The 20035-nt window shown below is 38.5% G+C and overlaps 1 protein-coding gene across 2 annotated transcripts in view; it reads left to right on the top strand.

Annotated features, from left to right (window-relative positions):
* The window catches only part of UIMC1 (ubiquitin interaction motif containing 1), a 102916-nt gene that overhangs the window by 55165 nt on the left and 27716 nt on the right, over positions 1–20035 (top strand). For both annotated transcript variants that reach the window (XM_026726476.2, XM_087924189.1), the window contains 4 exons: positions 4427–4551; positions 4921–6042; positions 15816–15880; positions 19413–19501. In XM_026726476.2, the coding sequence (XP_026582261.2) occupies positions 4427–4551; positions 4921–6042; positions 15816–15880; positions 19413–19501 (1401 nt within the window). The remainder of the gene's footprint in view (positions 1–4426; positions 4552–4920; positions 6043–15815; positions 15881–19412; positions 19502–20035) is intronic.

Genomic DNA, 20035 nt, shown 5'->3' on the forward strand with positions numbered 1-20035 from the left:
GCAGGCCTCTTAGGAAAGGGGTGAGGTCAATAGTAGAAAGTCTAAGGTTAAAGTTTTTGGGGTTTGGAGAAGAAACCACAGGGTCAGGTAGAGTATTCCAGACATTCATCACTCTGTTGCTGAAGTCGTATTTCCTGCAATCAAGTTTGGTGCGATTAACCTTGAGTTTGTATCTGTTGTTTGCTCTTGTGTTGTTATGGTTGAAGCTGAAGTATTCATTGACTGGTAGTACATTGCAATGTATGGTTTTATATACTATACTTAGATTGGACCGAAGGTGGCGTAGTTCTAGGTTTTCTAGGTCTAGAATTTCGAGTCTGGTGGCATAAGGTATTCTGCAATGAGTAGAGGAGTGGAGAACTCTTCTTGTGAAATATTTCTGGACTTTCTCAGCTGTGTTAATATCACATACGTAATGTGGGTTGCAAACTGATGAGCTGTATTCGAGTATTGGTCTACCATATGTTTTGTATGCTCTAGTTATTAGTGTAATATTACCAGAGAAAAAGCTACGTCAGATTAGGTTAACAACTCTTAATGCCTTTTTGGCTATGTAGTTACAGTAGGCTCTAGCACTTAGGTCATTTGAGATGACCTCCAAGATCCTTGACAGAGTTTGGATCATCAACAAGGTCTTGATTATTCAGCCTGTATTTTATTTTCTGATATTTTTTTTGCCAATATTTCGGACAGAGCATATATTTGTTGAGATTTGAAGTTATCATTTGTTTGACCATTCTGATACATAATCAAGATCTTTTTGAAGGGTAGCAGTATTGTCTGTGGTGTTGAATAGCTTTACATCATCAGCGAAGAAAACGCAGTTGCTCTTGATATGATCACAGAGGTCATTTATGTAGAATATGAAAAGAGTTGGTCCTAGAACACTGCCTTGGGGGACACCACTGTTGACAGGTACAGAATTTGATAGGACGCTCCCAATGTTGACCATTTGTTGTCTGTTTGACAGGAATGCTTCTATCCAGTTATGCAGGTGTCCAGAGATACCGTAAGATTTTAGTTTTCGGAGTAGTTTGTCGTGTACCACTGAATCAAAGGCTTTACAGAAGTCTATGTAGATTGCGTCTATTGCTTTGCCCTGATCGAGTTGTGTAGTCCATATTTTTTGGAGTGTAAGAGTTGCAGATTACATGATAGTTTTTTCCTAAAACGAAATTGTTTATTAGAGAGTAGGTTGTTTGTCTCTAAGTGGAGGATGATGGATTGATTAATAATTGATTCCATGACTTCAGATGATGCAGCATAAAGAGATTGGTCTGTAATTTTCAACGAGGCTTGGGTCTCCCTTTTTGAAGATGGGGATGACTGTGGCTTGTGACCATAGTTTTGGCAAGGAGCTGGTCCTGAAAGATTTTTCAAAGATTATGCTTAGAGGTTCGGCTATGGCAGTGGGTAGCTTCTTTAAGAAGTAGGCACATACTCCATCCGATCCAATAGATAGAGATGGTTTTAGATTGCGTAGTGCTTTTTCAACGTTGTCTTCTGTAAAATCGATATGTATTAGATCATTGTAGTTGTCTGTGGTTCGACTAGGAAATACTGGGCATGATCCATTGCTGTTTACAAATACTGAGCCAAAGAATGTATTAAAGAGGTTGGCTTTAATAATGTCGTCGTTGCAGTCTTTACCATTAGGTCCTTTCAGGGCTGGGATGGACGTTGAGTCTTTTAGTTTGTTGTTTACAAAATTGTAGAAAGTGTGGGTGGAATTGGTGCGTAGAAGGTTTTCTTCTTGCTTAATGTGATAATTGGTGCATTCAGTTTTTTTCTGGTGGCATAAATTTTTGTATCAGCTTTTGAAGTTGGCAATGTGACCAGATTTGTTTTCCCGCTAAAGTGATTTCTTTTTGGATTGAAGCTTCCTTATTGTTTGGGTAATTTGTTTTTTTCTGGTTTTGGGAGTTGTTAATGGTACATATAGTTTGATGACTCTTTTGGCTTCAAGTAAAAATATGTTGTAATGTTCTTCTACAGTATTGCATCCAGAGAATAGAAATTGCCAATCAAGAGAGATCATTGTTTATAAGATAATAGTTACCTTTTTTGAAGTTATAATTGGGGATTCCGTCATTGTGATGATTTTTGTGCGGACATATGTTGAGACAAAAGTCAATCATGTTGTGGTCACTGTTGGAAAAGGGTTCTTTAATTTGTATTCCGTAAATTGAATTCAAATTATTGCAGAAGATGAGATCGAGGCAGTTGTTAAGTCTAGTGTTGTTGGTTACTAGTTGTTCTAGTCCCAGATTTGTTACTGCATTGTAGAAGGTTGCATGTGTGGGTTCAGTTGTACATTCGCTAAAGGTCCAGTTAATATGAGGTAGATTGAAGTCACCAAGAAAGATAAAAGCATGTGGGCAGGATGCTGCCCATGTTAGTAGTGTATTTAGCTTGTTTGCATGTTCGATGTTACAATCAGGGGCTCTGTAACATAGTAAGAACCAAAATGTGATATTTAAGGACAGTTCACAGACGATGGTCTCAGAAATAGCAAGCTCCTGGGTTACTTGGATGTTTTTTAGATGTAGGGACTTTTTACAGAAGATAGCAACACCACCTCCTCTATGGATTTCACAATCTGATTGGTAAACATGATAGTCACTGTGGTAATGGAGTCAGGGAGAGATGCGTTGAGCCATGTTTCACAGACAAATATGTCAAATTTAGCCATATTTAGTAAGAGGAGAAATTCAGGTATTTTATTTACAAGGCTTCTTGCATTGAGTTGCTTACATTTAAGGCCAGTTGTGGTTGGAACAGAGGTAGTTAGAGGCATGCATGCCTAGTTTTGAGTGATGTTGGATTGGATGGGGTGGGGTTGGATGCGGAGTTGTGCGTTGTGTGACTTTCTTTTGATGCAATCAGCTCTGTAGTTAATGTATAAGTCCTTTTCTCCATTGTCTAGACAGTTTTTGAGTTTTGCGTGGAGTTCACAGGAGCAGATTCTTTGCAGTATCGATAAGTCTGGTCTTGAGCGAAGTTTTTTGTGGATGGGATTGGTTTTTGCAATGGTATTTATTGTATGAATGAATATGCATTTGCTGGACTCATTTTTGCATACAATTCTACAAAATCTTGGGGCCACAGAGCCATCATTGTATTTGTACTCAGGGCCATCTCTGGTTATTTCAGTGATATCTTCAGGAAAGATGTTTGTTGTATTTGTGTTGCTTATGATATCATGAACTTTGGTGATGTCATCTGATTCATTGGTGTCTTCGAGACCAAATAAGATGGCATTTGGACGTTTCTGTTCATGTTCCATGGTAAGGAGATATTATTTGTGGAATTATTTGAAGGATTAGTAATTGTTTGTGGCTGTGGTTTGGTGATTATTTTTGGTTGTAGTTGTGATTGTACTCAGTTAGTTTAGCTTAGGAGAACATGATGGACATAGAGAAAAGAATGTATCTGAATTTTTAACCCCATCAGCTAGGCTTTTTTTTTTTAAAGAAACTTTATTCAGTTTTTCACATTAAAAACAATTGTTTTTAATCAGCTAGGCTTTTGTTTGCGTTTAAGCAGGCAGGGTGGACTAGATTATCTCATAGGCAGCATTTGATGTAAATTTCACTTTCATTGATGGTTTCAAGACATTTGAAACACGTGCAGGAGTCTGGAAGGTCATTGGTAGATATATTTTTCTTTTGTTTTGGTTTGGAGTTTTTGGCTGGCATGGTCAATGGCAATAGTACAGTAATCAATTACAATAGCTAGTTAATGTGATAGGTAGACAGTTAGTAGAGCTATACTATTATATATACATAACATATAATATATATATTATGTAATAGTCTAGAACTAAAGATAAATTTCCTGACAGAACATTTAATCAGTGGAATGACTTGCCTTCAGAAGTTGCAGATGCTCCAAGCCTGGAGATTTTTAAGAAGAGATTGGACAACCTTTTGCCTGAAACGGTATAGGGGTTTCCTGCCTGAGCAGTGGTTTGAACTAGAAGATCTCCAAGGTTCCTTCCCATTCTGTTATTCTGTTAGATATTTTTAAAGCATTCTTTTATGTTAAAAAATCTAGTACTTTCCTCTGTTCTCTAATTTATATAATGGATGTGAAAGTACAAAATAGAGCTTCTGCCGTATGGTTATATGATAAAATATTTCATTATGATGAATATTTAAAAAGTCAAAGTTGTGATTGCTGTGGGAACTTTAACTAACTGCCTGACTTGGGCTCAATTATTTGATATTTTTCAGAATATATTACACTTTGTTTAGCACTACTTATTCCAATTTTGAGGATATACACTATAATAATTTCCTATTTAATTGGTTCTTATATAATTTAGGTAGTTTTTCCCCTTCTAAAGCTGAAAGTATTCAGGCTCCTTCAGGTATGAGAATTAAGGGTCTAATCATGATTTATACTTTTATTTTAATCTTCTCAGAGATGTCAGAAGATGAACAATTTGCCTTGGCTTTAAAAATGAGTGAGCAAGAAGCTAGACAGTTAAATTCACAAGAGGAAGAAGAGGAAGAACTTCTGAGAAAAGCCATTGCTGAGAGCCTTAGTGTAAGTAGAAGAGATGTTCTCCTTTTTCTCTCTCTCTCTTTTTTTTTTTTTTTTTTGCTGTGTAGGTTTCAGAAATTACTTTTCTCCAAGGCTGGCTTATGAAACTTTACTTGGAATCTTAGTCTTAGACAAAGTATCTGACAAGAGAGCAAATATAACAAATATATTGGTTAAGCCTTACTAATGGACTTATTGATGCATAATATCTAATTTCACCGTTGGCTATCACCGAGCAGATTAATGTGGAAGTATCATTTATGTTTTTTACTGTGTAGAACAGCAGTCAATTTGATTTAATAATTAAAAGAATACCTATATACATACATGCAAATCATTTTCATTTTATGTGTCTTCTTGTTCTTCCTGCAGAGCTGCCAGCCTTCTGAGTTTTCTGCTGTTGCTCCTGTGCCTCTCCTTTCCCAGGCATCAGGATCTCCAGCGCAAAACCATCCATCTGGACCAGAAGATTCTCAGCTCCTTGCAGTTCCACCACCTTGCTCTGAATCTCCTTGCTCCAAGTGCAGCTCCATCTCTCCAAGTGACAAAACTGATGAGAACAGAGAGACAGATGTCGCCAAGAGTCCCCTGGTAGTACTGAGGAGGTTAAGTCAGGACATAGTTAAAAGCTCACTAGTTTCTAGCATAATTGTATCTCCAGGGAAGAATCAGCCTTTAGCAAGGTCAGGTACTTCCTCACCAGCTGGGAACTGCTCCAGTGACGCATCACATAGTTCAGAAGAGGAGTTACCTATTATTTCAAGTCCCACCTTTCCTCAAAGGCCTCGGAGGTCCTGGCAGCTGGCACCCCGGAGACTTTTTATAGGCAAGCGCAGCCTTCTAACACCAACAGGCAAAGAAATGGAGCTTTCTCAAAATTACTTAAAAGAAAACCTTCATGTTGACTGCCCAGAAGTCCTGCAGAAGGAAGCCCAGCAGCAGAGTACTTTTGATCATGACACAAGTCCTTCTGAGTTCAGAGATCAGGCTGAGCATGGCAAAAATGCTGAGCTTATAGAAAACACTGGTCTACCAGAAAGCGCACCAGCAATTTGCACACTTCCTTGGACTGATGAGAAATGCCAACATGAAGAACCGGGCGTGGTGCACTATTATTGGGGTGTTCCATTCTGCCCCAAAGGAATAGATCCTAACAAATATACTCAAGTCATCATGTGCCAGCTTGAGGTTTACCAGAAAAGCCTGAAACGGGCACAGCGGCAGCTCCTGCAGAAGAAGCCATTTGGGGAACCAATTGTTCCTAATTCAAGTTCCCTGAGACAACGTAAACTTGCAAAAGATGCGAAAACATCAAGACAAAGAGAAGATACTGATGATCAAGAAGGGGAAGACATGGATGCGAAAAAGGAACCTGATAATGTTGCCTGGCTCCTTTCCCGAGTAAACGGAGAGTCTTACAAATATCCAACAGGGGATGTAGCAGAGGGAAGAAACTCTGAGTGTGGAGATGAATCAGCGAGCAGCTCTCTTCAGGTAAGTTTGCCCTACCTGGCTAATTATGAATCAACGAAAAAAGAGTAGAGTGGCGCTAAGCATTTTGCTGTCGTGCACATTCCTGGATCAAAATGGCAGAAGATTATGCTATTGATTTTCAACAGTTAAGGTAAAGTTACAGGGAATTCTAGGGAACACAAAGAATTGTATGGGGGCTGTGAATTGCCAATTACTGTACTGGATGTTATCTAATGATGCTTCAGGGGCTCCAAAACCATTAGAGTCCTCTGAGAATCTGCTTTTATTAATACAGATAATCCTTGACTTATGATCACAATTGAGCCAAAATATTGTTGCTCAGCAAGACAATTTTTTTGAGTGTTGCCCCATTTTATGATCCCTTTTGCCAGAGTTGTGAACTACCTCAGTTAAGTGAATCATGTAGTCAATTCAGTGAATCTGGCTTTTCCCGTTGACTTTGCTTGTTGGAAGACGGCTAGGAAAATTACAAATGGTGATCACAACATCCCAGGACAGTAACTGTCATAACTACATGCCAGTTGCCAAGCACCCTAATTTTGTTCATGTGTCCATGGGTTTACTGTAGTGGTCATAAGTGTGAAAATCAGAGCAACATTGCTTTTTCAGTGCTGTTTTTAATTTCAAGCAGTCACTAAAGGAATGGTTGTAAGTCGAGGACTATCTGGTGTATTGATTTAGTTTAAAATGTAAATAAAATTATGTCCACAAATGCACAGCACTGTATAACAAATACAGTGCTCTGGATTGTTGATCAAGGGGTGTTGCTAAAATCATGGCTAGATTATGTTGCATATATTAGAATCAACAGGATGTGAAGTCCCGTATAGTCTTATATTTGGACAGTTGTGGTGGAACATGGTTTGCTTTCCGCTGTGAACTTTTGCTACTCTGAACTGAAATTTTAATTTATATTATTGAATTTATTTTATTGCTTTGTCCTCTGGAGTTATTACATTTCCCAAACCTATCAATCTTTCATGCTTCATCTGTGTTTCTGCTTTGCATTTTTGAGCAGTGCATTCTTTTTTTCATTCATCGTGTTACAGGACAAAAAAAGATGAGGCATATCCAGGAAAACTTCACAATCTCTCTAGCTGTTGAAGTTTATGCAGTAAAGCCAGAATGAAGCTTAATCCTTGGCTTTGTTTGCTGAAAGTGTCCTTTAAATATCTATGAAGTGGCCGCTAGGTGTCAGGTTTTCTCTCTTCAGGGGCAAGAGGCAGCTTTCGGTCACCACCGTGCCTTAAACCCATTGTTACTCAGGTGAAATATTTATTGCTGTTGTATTTTAAGTTTGTGTCAGCCTTTTTCAACCCTCATTTTTCATAATGATTTCACTGCTAGATCATTGTATAACTTTATCTTCTTCTGACTGAAGCTGAACCCTGTTGTTACTATTTTCAAGTATATTTGATTGTTTACCCTGGTGATGGAAAGATGTTTTGTGATATTTATATTCTACCTTATAATATTGAACACTCTGAGGAAAATCTGTCATGTCTGCATATTCTTTTAGAAGTAGAAGAGCAGTACACATTATACTTTAGGTCTCACAGACTTGGACACAAAATGGTTATATTTAAACAACCTTAAAATAAAAGTGAGCTGCAAAGACTTGGTTTATGCCCAATTTACTCACTTGTGATAAGCTGGCAATGACCTGAATGGTTTAAGGTCAAGCCTTCTCTGTTCTCTTGTTGGAACTTCTGACCATATTTAATTTGGAATGTATTTTGGCAAGTAAAATGCACAGAAACCTGCCATCACTGCTGAATTCTTGAGCTTTTTATGCAGTTCAAGTTGGGGAATAATGGTTTTGACATTTAAAATTGCTTTAGGACCCCAAGAGACAAATGGCATAATTGGGGAAACTTGAAAATACAATTAGAATGCAAAAAGCTTAAGTCTTCACTTGTAAATAGACACAAAAGGACTAGTAGAACAGAGAAGTAAAAGTGGGATGGTAGCCAAGTCTAACAATATGCTTCGTGACAGGTAATTTTTAACATTGCTTTTCTTTCTTCCACATGAAATAGAAAATGGAGGCAGTGGGCAGTTAATTCAAAGGCTACTTTCCATGTTTTAAGCTTCATTTGAGCATCATATTTTTCTTTGTCGTAATTACCTACCAACATACTTTGTCACAGTTTCAGTGCCCTTTGTGTTGACAGTAGTGGAAGCACTAATGTATTTAAACATGTCTCCTTAGTTGTTCAGTCCAAACAGATGCTATCAGCCAGCTGCTTGGTTGAGCCACTTGTTGCTTTTACAATATCGCTGAATAAGTTGTAAATGTAAAATCTGCAAGGTGCTTTTTTGGATGGTTTGCATTAGTGGCAGGCCTTTTTAACTATGCAACTTGCATTTGCTCACTTGCAAAAATGGTTAATGAAGGCAATAGCTACAGTTCTTTCAAGTCTTCCCTAGTGGTTGTTTGTTCACTGTGATTACATGAAATGCTATTAAAACGGTTAAACTGCTTGAGTGACTCTTTCAAGCTCCATATGTTCTTCAGGAAGAAGCAGATACTTCTATTGACATAGGTGAACATTTTTCTTATTTGTTGTCCAGACTTAGAGTGAAACAAGATGTTGCAGCAGATGTGGATTTCTGCTGAAAATAGCATTCCCATGAAACTGTTGTGAATACTCCAACCATGCTAATTCCCCCCATCTCTCCTCCATTTTATGAGCAGCTGCTTGGGATTCAATCCATCAATCAGAATAGAGCTGGAAAGGACCTTGGAGGTCATCTAGTCCAACCCCCTGCTCATGCATAATCCAACCCCTTCTATACCATTTCAGACAAATGACTGTCCAGTCTCTTCTTAAAAACCTCCAGTGATGAAGCACCCATAACTTCTGACTGGTTCCACTGGTTAATTTTTCTCACTTTTAGGAAATTTCTCCTTAATTCCAAATAGCTTCTTTCCTTGATTAGTTTCCAACCATTATTTCTTATCCTGCCCTCTGGTGCTTTGGAAAATAAGTTGACCCCTCTCCTCTTTGTGGCAGCCTCTCAAATACTAGAATACTTTCTAATCAATATTTTTATACTTTTGTCTGTCCTGTTTACAATTTCATATTTTCTTTTCTCATAAAACAAATTTTCCCCTGTAGTTACTAAACTGGAGTGTAACACCTTTGTATCTTTTAATTATTATCCATTCAAATCTTGTTTAAAGTTTAATTTATGCCTTTACAGTTATAACATTCATTTTCTAACCTCTATTTTATAAAACATAACTATTATTAACAGAATTCTGCTTGGTACATTCCCTTAAAAATACACACTAAGTTCTTGAAAAAAGTGTGTGTGTGTGTGTGTGTGTTAAGTTTTTGTGGGTACTTACATGTATGGTATTCAGCTTTGTTCGGGTATTTTCCCACATCATTATAGCACAACTTTAAAAGCACAACTATAATGACGTGGGAAAATACCCAAACAAAGCTGAATACTATACATACATACATACATACATACATACATATTTATTTATTTTTGTAGATTTTCACGGGTACAGGTATGCAGGTCTTGGCGTGTTCGGGTCTTTTCCCATGTAAGATTGAGAGTATCTTGGCGACATCTCGACGAGGTCCCACTCGCCATCTTCAGGCTGGTGCTTTGAGCTTCATGCTTGTGTGAGCAAAGCGTGATCGGAGCTGCCGTCTCCCTATATATATTGGTGGGGAGGTTGGCTGTGTTGTCATTTCTTGATTGGTTGATGGAGCTGATGTTTGCAGATTGGCTGGCTTTTCATAAGAACGTGTGTGGCTGAGGTATTGGCTGTGTGTCTATCAGCCTCCTGTGTTGTAATGACCTGGGTAATGGGCTGTGTGATGACCTTCTGAGTTCTATTGCTTTGACATCCTGGGTCTTGTGCTGTAATTACAACCCAGGAGATTACAGCGCAAGACCCAGGATGTCAAAACAATAGAACACAGCCCATTACCCAGGTCATTACAACACAGGAGGCTGATAGACAAACAGTCAATACCTCAGCCACACACATTCTTATGAAAAAGCCAGCCAATCTGCAAACATCAACTCCATCAACCAATCAAGAAATGACAACACAGCCCACCTCCCCACCAGTATATATAGGGAGACAGCAGCTCCGATCACGCTTTGCTCGCACAAGCACGAAGCCGAAAGCACCAGCCTGAAGATGGCGAGTGTGACCTTATTGAAACGTTGCCAAGATATTCTCAATCTTACACGGGAAAAGACCTGAACATGCCAAGACCTGAATATATATATATATATATATATATATATATATATATATATATATATATATATATATATATATATATATATATATATATATATTTGTTTTCTGAGGTTCTGCGGGTATTTGTATGTGGATCTTTGGTTGTTGGGTTTTCTCCGCGTAAGATTGAAGTATCTAGGCAACGTTTCGATGAAGTCTCATTCATCATCTTCAGGCTTCTGTCTCCGGCTCTGTGCTTCTCAGAGTAATGTGAGATTGCAGCTGCTTCCTCCTTTTAACTGCCAGTGGGGGTGGGACTTGATTGGGTGGGGGCTTGGCTGTGTTCTGATTGGGTGGGGGTGTGTTCTCATTGGTAGGGGGGTTGGCTGTGTTCTGATTGGTTGGGGGGTTAGCCGTGTTCTGATTGGTTGGAGGCGTGTTCTGTTCAGGTGGGGGCTTGGTTGTGCTCAGGTTAGTCTTAGTTGTTGGGGGATTTGAGCTGGTGAGTTGTGATCTTGCTGTTTGGCTTCTAGTACGTGGTCCTGCTGCATCTTCATAGTGGGTGTCGGTTTGCTTCATGTATGGCTCAGAGGGGTTTGAAGTGGGTAGTGATGCAGCTGCAGTGCAGCTTCTGGTCCATGGTCGTGCAGTGCAGCTTCTGGTCCATGGTCGTGTCTCACCACACTTCCATATAGAAAACAGACTCCCACCCATTCAGAAAATGAGACACGACCATGGACCAGAAGCTGCACTGCAGCTGCATCACTACCCACTTCAAACCCCTCTGAGCCATACATGAAGCAAACCGACACCCACTATGAAGATGCAGCAGGACCACGTGCTAGAAGCCAAACAGCAAGATCACAACTCACCAGCTCAAATCCCCAACAACTAAGACTAACCTGAGCACAACCAAGCCCCCACCTGAACAGAACACGCCTCCAACCAATCAGAACACGGCTAACCCCCAACCAATCAGAACACAGCCAACCCCCTACCAATGAGAACACACCCCACCCAATCAGAACACAGCCAAGCCCCCACCCAATCAAGTCCCACCCCACTGGCAGTTAAAAGGAGGAAGCAGCTGCAATCTCACATTACTCTGAGAAGCACAGAGCCGGAGACAGAAGCCTGAAGATGATGAATGAGACTTCATCGAAACGTTGCCTAGATACTTCGAATCTTACGCGGAGAAAACCGAACAACCAAAGATCACATATATATATATATATATATATATATATATATATATATATATATATATATATATATATATATATATATATATATATAAATAAATAAAATACGTATATATAAAAGCACAAATATGAAGACGTGGGAAAATACTCGAAGAAGCCTAAATATCATACATATAAATACCCGCAAAAACATAAGAAAACATGTATGTATGTATGTATGTATGTATGTATGTATGTATAACAATAGTAAATGAAATAATTATTCTATTCGAGTTCAGCTCGACCATTAATATTGATAGCAATCTTTTACATTTCTATTTAGAATATTTCCATCTTTTAAGAAACATTTCATTACCTAATAATATCAGTTGTCATTCACTTTAATCACCTATATTTCATATTTTACTCATTACTATCTTTATACAGAAAACAAATAATAATTATTAACAGTAGTCAATAAAATTATTCTTCTTATTCAAATTCATCCTGTCAACTGATATTAATTTCATTAAAAATCTTTCATGTTTCTTTTCAATTATTTCCTTTTTTTAAAAAAAACATTGAGACCATTCTCTTATCCTCTTTGTTTCATTTAATTACTAACAAATATTCCATTACATAACAATGCAAATGTTATCTGTCACTTTAATCATCTATCATATTTTATTTCTAATATAACAATGCTATCTCATGTACCCTTGCAGAATCCACTCTTTAAATTAATTTTTTAACCATTGTCTCTGTGTCTTTTAAATAGGTTTATACTTTTAATTCTTGTACGTTTTTCCTGTTTCTCTATATCTTGTTTCTGCCCTTTATAACTTCTTTTCTTTTCCATCTTCTCTCTCTTTTTCTCCCTTCCCTTTTTGTTCCCTTTTCTATCTGATTTTCCCTTCTGTGATCCTCCCTTCTGCTTCTTCCTAATGTTATAATTACTTTTCAAATTACTCTTTTTTTGGGTTGTTGCTTCAAGTCTTAAGTTTTTAACTCCCTTTCCCCCCTTTCCCTTTTTTACCCTGCTTAAAGTTGCTTGGTCATTAAAGATGGCGTCTTCTTTGTCCCGCCCTTCTTGTTCTGCAAGCATTTCTTGTTGTTTTTCATAGTTCAAAATCTCCATTTCTTAAAATTGAAATATGAAGCCAAAAGATCCTTTTCCTTCTTGTCCTTCTTCTTTTTGTTCTTTAAGTATCATTTTTAGATCTTCAAGGAGTGATGCCATTTTAAAGATTTTTTTAAATAACTCCCAGTTGATTTTATTTCGTTTCATTAGGATCCACTATCCAAGTTTCCAGGAATCACTCAATAATCCAAAGCTATTTCTTGCTTTTCCTCTTTCCAGGGGCTTTATTATCTTGTCAAATGTATCCTTTACAAGTCTTGTTAAAGTTCCACTATCAATTCTTTTTACTTCCACGTGGTCTTCTCCATTTTTCTAGATTCCACCCTCTTTTTTTTTTCTTCCCCTCTGCTTTCTTCCTTTTTAATTTTTTTTTTAAATTATCCAAGAGTCTTTATCCCTTGGACACTTTATTTTCAGCTAAAAATAGCCTGTTAATGTTAAAGTGGATTATATCAATTTCTTGTTTAGATCTCTTCTTCTTAACATTCAGTCAATTAAAGCTGTCAATGTGTGAGAGAGAGAAAAAAGCCAATTCTTTTTCCTTTCCCTTTCTCTTTCACCACTTTAAAGATCTTGTTTAGGAATAGTGTTAGTATTTATAATTCAAGTTCTAGGTACCTTAAATAGATGTTTTCTCCATTCAACCCAGTCAGTCAAACTTTCTCCTTTAAACTTCCTCTTGCACAATTTTGTCCGGTCGGGTTCTTCTTTGAGGTGGCCATTTCTGACCACCGCTGCAAACGCCTTTGGGAAAGGTAGTAATGGCCAGCTGAGGAGGAGAGAGGCGGCTCTCCTCAACCCCGCTGGTGGCTCCCCCTTCTTCACCGCTTCTACGGGGTGGCTTCAGCCCTGAATCCAGAAACTGAGGTAACGTTCCCCCTGGTCCTTTCTTTCTCTAGACTAGCCAAACCTAAATCCTGCAACTGTTCTTCATATGTTTTAGTCTCTAGGCCTTTAATCATCTGGATTGAGGACAATTATTTCAGAGAGAGAGAGAGGTTGCTTTGGTATGGGGACAAGAGGCTTCAAATCTATCTACTTTAACATTAAGAATAATTATTATGTCTGTTTCTTGCTAAGGAAGCAAGTCAGTTTCTTAATTTCTTTTCTGGGACTGATTTGAACAAACATTAAACTTTCTAAATCTGAATAAGCACTTTCTCTTAAAAAAGGGAACTGAGAAAGATAAATTTGGGGTGGTCATTTGTATTATTTCATCTTCTCTACAGTCTTAAAGCTAAGGGTTCTTTGCAAAGTGCACTGGAAAAGCCAGTTTGAAGTAGAGGCCTCAGGGTAGAAGCCAAAAGACTGTGAATTCTACTCCCACCATAGGCATGCAGTCAACTGGGTGACATGGGGCCAATCATTTTCTCTTCCATCCCTAGGAAGGACGGCAGGCAAAACCATTTCCCAGAAATCTTGCTAAGGGATTAATGTAGGCCAGGGGTCTCCAACCTTGGCAACTTTAAGACTTGTGGACTTCAACTCCCAGTAAAGCTGGCTGAGGAATTCTGGGAGTTGAAGTCCCCAAGTCTTAATGTTCCCAAGGTTGGAAACCCCTGATCTAGGTCACTGCCATGATTCAAACATGTTACCTGATGGCACATATGCATTGGAAAAGTATATTTGTTGGGACTATTCTTTGTCCTAGGGCTATTTGCCTTTCCCCCTTAAGCAGTGTTTACAAGCTTTTCCCATAATATCGACTCTGCTCTTGAAACACAGTAGGAAGGAGATTATGTATAGCATCTGTCCTCACTTATAGTTAGGGCCATGTTCTTCCCCCAAAATGGATAACTAACAGTATATTTGCTTAGGTTGACAAAAAATATGGGGTGTAGGAAGAAGAGATAAAGGAAAATCTAAATGGGGGTGGGAGTGGGGAGATTGGGAAAAGAGAAAGTAAACACATAGGCACAAATTTAGCAGAATTAAGGTTAAAGGTCTGTCAGAATTAAAGTGTGTGACAGTTGTCAGGCTAGAGATTCTAGCTTTCGACTCTCAAATTGTTTTTTTATCCTTTTACACCGGAAGCTTTGTGTGTAGAAAAACACAGATAGGTAAATATTTAGCACCTGGCCCTGGAAGAATTCTCAAATCCAGAAAGCCACTTCATTTAAAATTTGTATAGTAAAACATATTTACTTTTCAGAATATGCTGTTATACAATTAATGTCTCACTAATGTCTGTCGATATGAAATGATAATCCATTTGTCAACTTTATGTCCAACTGATTAATTCTGATGTGGACTTCATTTTTCAGGGTATATTTACTCACAAAACATTTTGCAAGATTTTAAACAATGAAGTGATGCATTCAATATCCGTAATGCATTAATATTCTTCAGAGTAGTTCTTTATCAGAATTAGCTTTGATAACACTTTTGCTTCTGAATTTAATTTTTGAGTTTTGGGATCATGAGAACAAGCTCTTATTACGATTATTCACTATATCCCAACTTGTCCAACAGAGCATGCCTTCTTTGCTACAATTCTTGGCTTTCTGTTTTGTGAATGGTTATTATGCAGACTTTCTTGATGAGAGATTAGTTATGGGAAATTAGTTATGATGGTAGTTTCTTCTAGCTTTTATTAGGACTCTGTAGTGATTTGAATGCACTCCTTAAATGCACTCCTAGGGGAATAAGAATGTATGAAGCTCCTGCCATAATTCCCAGGAAAAGACCCAGCTTCTTTAAGGAGTTGCCGGCAAGTATTAGGTGACCTTTTCCTTTTGGAATCTGCTCTCACTTTTACGATTTTTGAAATCAGATGATCTTTGGATTTCTTTAGATGTGTAATACAGGTAGTCCTCAGCTTACTATCTCAATTGAGCCTCACATTTTTGTTGCTAAGCAAGACATTTGTTAAGTGAATATTGTCCCATTTTATGACCTTTCTTGTCACAGTTGTTAAGTTAATAACAGTTGTTAAGTGTATTTGGCTTTTCCATTGAATTGCTTGTCAGAAGGTCACAAAAGATGAACACGCGACCCCAGGGCACAGCAGGCACCGTAAGTATGAGTCAGTTGCCAAGCATCTGGATTTTGATCATGCAACCATGGAGAGGCCACAAGGATTGTAAGTGTGAAAAATGATCGTCTGTTACTTTTTCTGTTCTCTTGTAACTTCAAATGGTCACTAAATGAATGGTTGTTACCAGTCAAGGACTACCCGTAATATAGTCAATATTATCATGTATAGTCAAAAAATTATTATTATTTTCCTTCTTAGGCTTCTCAAGTGCTGTTTGCAGAAGATACACTTGAAGAAAGGGAGCCTGTACAGATTACACAAAGGTAATGAGATATCTTTCATCACTGTTGACTCTGTAAGAGACAGATTGCCTGGGTTCATGGCACCTGAGGAAGCCGTAGCCCAGAAATTCTGTCTTGTACCTGTAACCATTGCAGACTGTATTAGGTTAAAGTTGTGGTAGTTGTACATGGGGATGTCATTTTTGTTTGCATGGTGATTGTCTGTCAGTCCCCAACCATCAGATGATTATGATTTTTGTTTACGATTGCAGCATCAAGGGAGCGCCATTTGCGACCTTCCCAGATAGTTTCCCACAAGCATTGTCAATTTGGAGGGGGAGAGGGGAGGGGGTAGTCAGATACACTTAATAACCATGTGCTTTGCTTAATGACTGTGGCAGAAAAGGTTGCAAAATCGGATTCTGTCACATGATGATTCACTTAATGAGCTTATTGTGTAGTGATAGAAGTTCTAGTCCCAATTGTGGTCTTCAGTTGAAGACTTCTTGTATGCATTATCATTCTTACAGGTAGCCTTCAAATTAACAATTGCTAATTAACAATTACTATTGTGATTGTATTTTCTACTCTCTATTGATTCATTATTAAATGGAGCAGTCATTAAGTGAAACACTGTGGTCATAAGCGATACATTGACTGTGATTTGTGACCTGCCCTGCCAGCTTCTCCATTGACTTTGCTTGTCTGAAGCCACCCGGGAAGGTTGCAAGTGGCGATCACATGACTCCAGGATGCTGTGACTGTCCTAAATTTGTGACGGGTGCCAGGTGTCTGACTCTGTATCACGTGACTTGCAGTAGTCATAACTGCGAGGGCTTTTAACTTTTTTCAGTGCTGTTGAACTTCAAACAGTCACTAAATGAATGGTTATTAAGCGAGACTACCTATATTCCACATATGGTCCAGCAGAAGAGGATAGCCATCAGAAATGCGTCCCATTCTTTAAAATATAAAGGAAGAAGTATTGATTGCAACAAGATTTTTCATTAAGTACAGCTCCTGCCCCCAAAATGTGATGATTTAATTTGACATAGCTCCTCAAAGCAGTAAGCTTTCAGGAATAGCGACAGCAATAAATTCAGAGTCGATGTGTAGGTGTGGTGATTGTGTATGTGTGCGTGAGTGCATGCACATAGGTGCATGAGTATGAAATGGAAAGAATAGAAGAGGAATCTAAGAAAATCCATCCTAATAGTGACAATATTTGTTTTCTTGAGACAACAATGTTCTTGGAAGTCCAATTAAAGTGACACGTGTAATTTGGGAGCTTCAAACTGTTTCTTTCAGAAAATGAAAGGAAGGATTGGGAGTTGCTGCTTACTTTTTACCTTTGGGTAAACTACTACTGCTACATACCTTCTTTAGCAGGAATAGCAAGATGACCACTTCTAGGATATATTCTTGGAAGTCTGCTTTCTTTCAAGCTTAAAGCAAGAATGAAACATGGAAGCTAGATCAGAAAATGAAGGCACTTCATTTGAAGAGATGGCACAGGTTAGGGAAAGTTTCATGAAATAAATTCCCAGGAAAGTTCCAATATTTGTGCTCCGTCAGGAGCTTGCTGGGAAAAGTCACTTAATTCTCACTTTAGATTTCCCAGGTCTTATAACTCAGTGGCCTTGGCATGAGGCCACCAGTTTTTCACTGCCTGATACCCTGTTTTTATTGATCTAACAACATTTTGGCTGAATGCTGTATGAGGAAGCAGATTAACTGATTTGATCCCACCCGGCAGCAAGGGAGGAATAATATGTACAGAGTTGCACAAGGAATTTGTTGGTTTGTCTTTTATAGTAATGCTTTTGGGGGTGAGGTATTCAAGGATGGGTGAGTTTCTTTGTCATCATTATTGTCAGGAGGGACTGAAAGGGGAAGAGCAAAGGAGGGAAAACTTTCGTTTCTCCACGGTGACATTATTTGGGAAGTATTCATTAGCTAGCATTTAATTGGAACAGCCCTAATTCTGCCGTGTCATTTATCTAAATTTCAAATGGTCATAATGCAAAGCCCTCAGTCTCTTAAGGCTTGTTCCATTTTCCCAGAGTTTGAGTAAAGGATTAGTACCCTGCCCATTTTTTAAGCCACAGCAGGGATGATACAGTAGAGTTTGCTGGCTAATCCTGGGAACTTCATAATGCAGTCGGTGGCTGCCCTCACCAGACCTCTGGGACGAAGGCTGGCCATTCTGTGCCGTGACATCTAATTTCATCAGAAAGTGCATCTGCCTTGAACTAACCATAGCCACGCTATTCTCCGCCTTGTGCACATGAAATGCTGCATCTGGCAAGCGACCCTTTGCCAGCGGGAGCCGTACGATGGACAGTGCACAGCACCCAAGTCAGTGGGTTTCAAATGCGCTTCAAGTATTCAGCTTCTGGAATAATTTTGGAAATTGTTTCTCCCAAAGACATGTCCCTCTGCAAGTTTTTGTGGACCCCTCAGCTTTGTTGCTTCCTAGCTTATGCAAAGTACATTAAGATTGAGATTTAAATAAATGATTGTATGTTTTGTTTCCAGGAAATACGTGATGTAGCAAGCAATGCATGAGGACTTCAAATTGATTAGCCCATTTTATAAATGTCCTAGCAAACTGTTTGGCATGAAGCCTTTTGATGTAAATCTCGATGGTTTACACAGAGCTTGGATTCATAACACCTGGTTTAAGATAATTTTATGAATAGTGATGTTAGATGATTATTTAATAATCATTAATTATTTTATTTTATTTAAAGAGTGAGAGAAGTCACATGATTTTCCATTAGAGTTTTCTTATTTATCATAAATTGGTGTTGGCTGTTTCTGTCTGCTTAAGGTTTGCAGCTGAATTTAGTAACTCTTTTCTTTAGTCAGTACTAGGATTTATGTTTTCTATATATACACTTGCATATTTGATCGCTCCAGCAAGAAAACTACACCGAACATACGGGAAGTATGAAAGAACGGTTATGTCATCGTAGCTTAGCCTCTTTCTCTGATGACATGGAGACAACATGACTTTGCCAGAAAGTGGAAATGAGAGGAATTGGGCAAAGTTGAATGTAGCCTAGGGGGAAAAAAAATGCTCTTTTCATGTTGGCAAGGCTTTGCTATACAGAAACTTTAATCGTGTCAGATTCCTGCCTTCTGAGTGAAGTGAAGATACCGAAAAAACTGATCAGTAAAATATGGATAATGAAGCCTTCATTGTCAAAATGATCCCTATTATGTTCTGCTTTTAAGGAGTTACTCACTAAGCATATGGCTGTTTTGCTACCTGGCATATCGAGTAGCCACGGGGCAAATAGGCGGCAATATAAATTCAATAAACAAACAAACAAAGATATTCCTGTGACCAGGACTAGAAAGCATCAAAGAAGCATTTGCAGATCCCACTAAACAGTCTTCCTTTTGCACATTGCTTTTAGGACATGGTTTGGAGGCAAATTGTTTGCTCTTTTCTCTTCCCCCCCCCCCCACAATTGCATTCTCTCTTGCTACCCTCTTTGAATAAGCAGAGCTTACAGAATTCCATCTGCCTTTGTGACTTTGATTTATCATGTGTTTGTTTTGGCAGCATTTCTGCCTTGACTCCTTTGGGCAACACGAAGAACCCAGACATTGCCACAGAGGATCATGCTGAGGAGGAAATCACCGTGTGCCCTGGTATGACCTTTGCGACAGTTTATTTGCAATTTTGAGTCAGAAAGGTTATGTTATGTCCTTTCAAGAAGGCCCACATTGTTTATTATTATCTGGGATTTCAGGGCATTTCCCCCCCTCCAAAATCCCTTTGCTTCCACAGTATAGTGCCTGCAGATGCCTCTTGCCCCATTAGTTTCCTCTTTCTATTGTTTGCTTGGCACCAGACTGAGGATGAAATGAGTACTACTTGCTGCTTTATTTTGAATAAGTGCTATTTCAGCAGGTGTTTATAGTGACCTTTTTTTCTTAGTTAGGTATAAGGGAACAAGATCTCTTGATTCTGTCCTTCAGAGACTGAAAGACATACTTGTTCCTCCCAGTTCTGAATGAACAACTTGATTCAGTGAAATGGTTCAAGGTTAAACTGTGTTCTTCCAAAGCCAATCTAATTCTGACATTATTTTCTTAAAGCCAGCTTTTTTTCAGTTGTATATGTGACACGGGATTAGGTTTAATTGTGGGGTTTCCTACAGATGATTGGATAAGTTTTTTATT

The sequence above is a fragment of the Pseudonaja textilis genome, chromosome 2, assembly GCF_049901715.1.
Source record: "Pseudonaja textilis isolate UNSWEBS1 chromosome 2, rPseTex1.2, whole genome shotgun sequence".
In the NCBI taxonomy this organism is placed as follows: domain Eukaryota; kingdom Metazoa; phylum Chordata; class Lepidosauria; order Squamata; family Elapidae; genus Pseudonaja; species Pseudonaja textilis.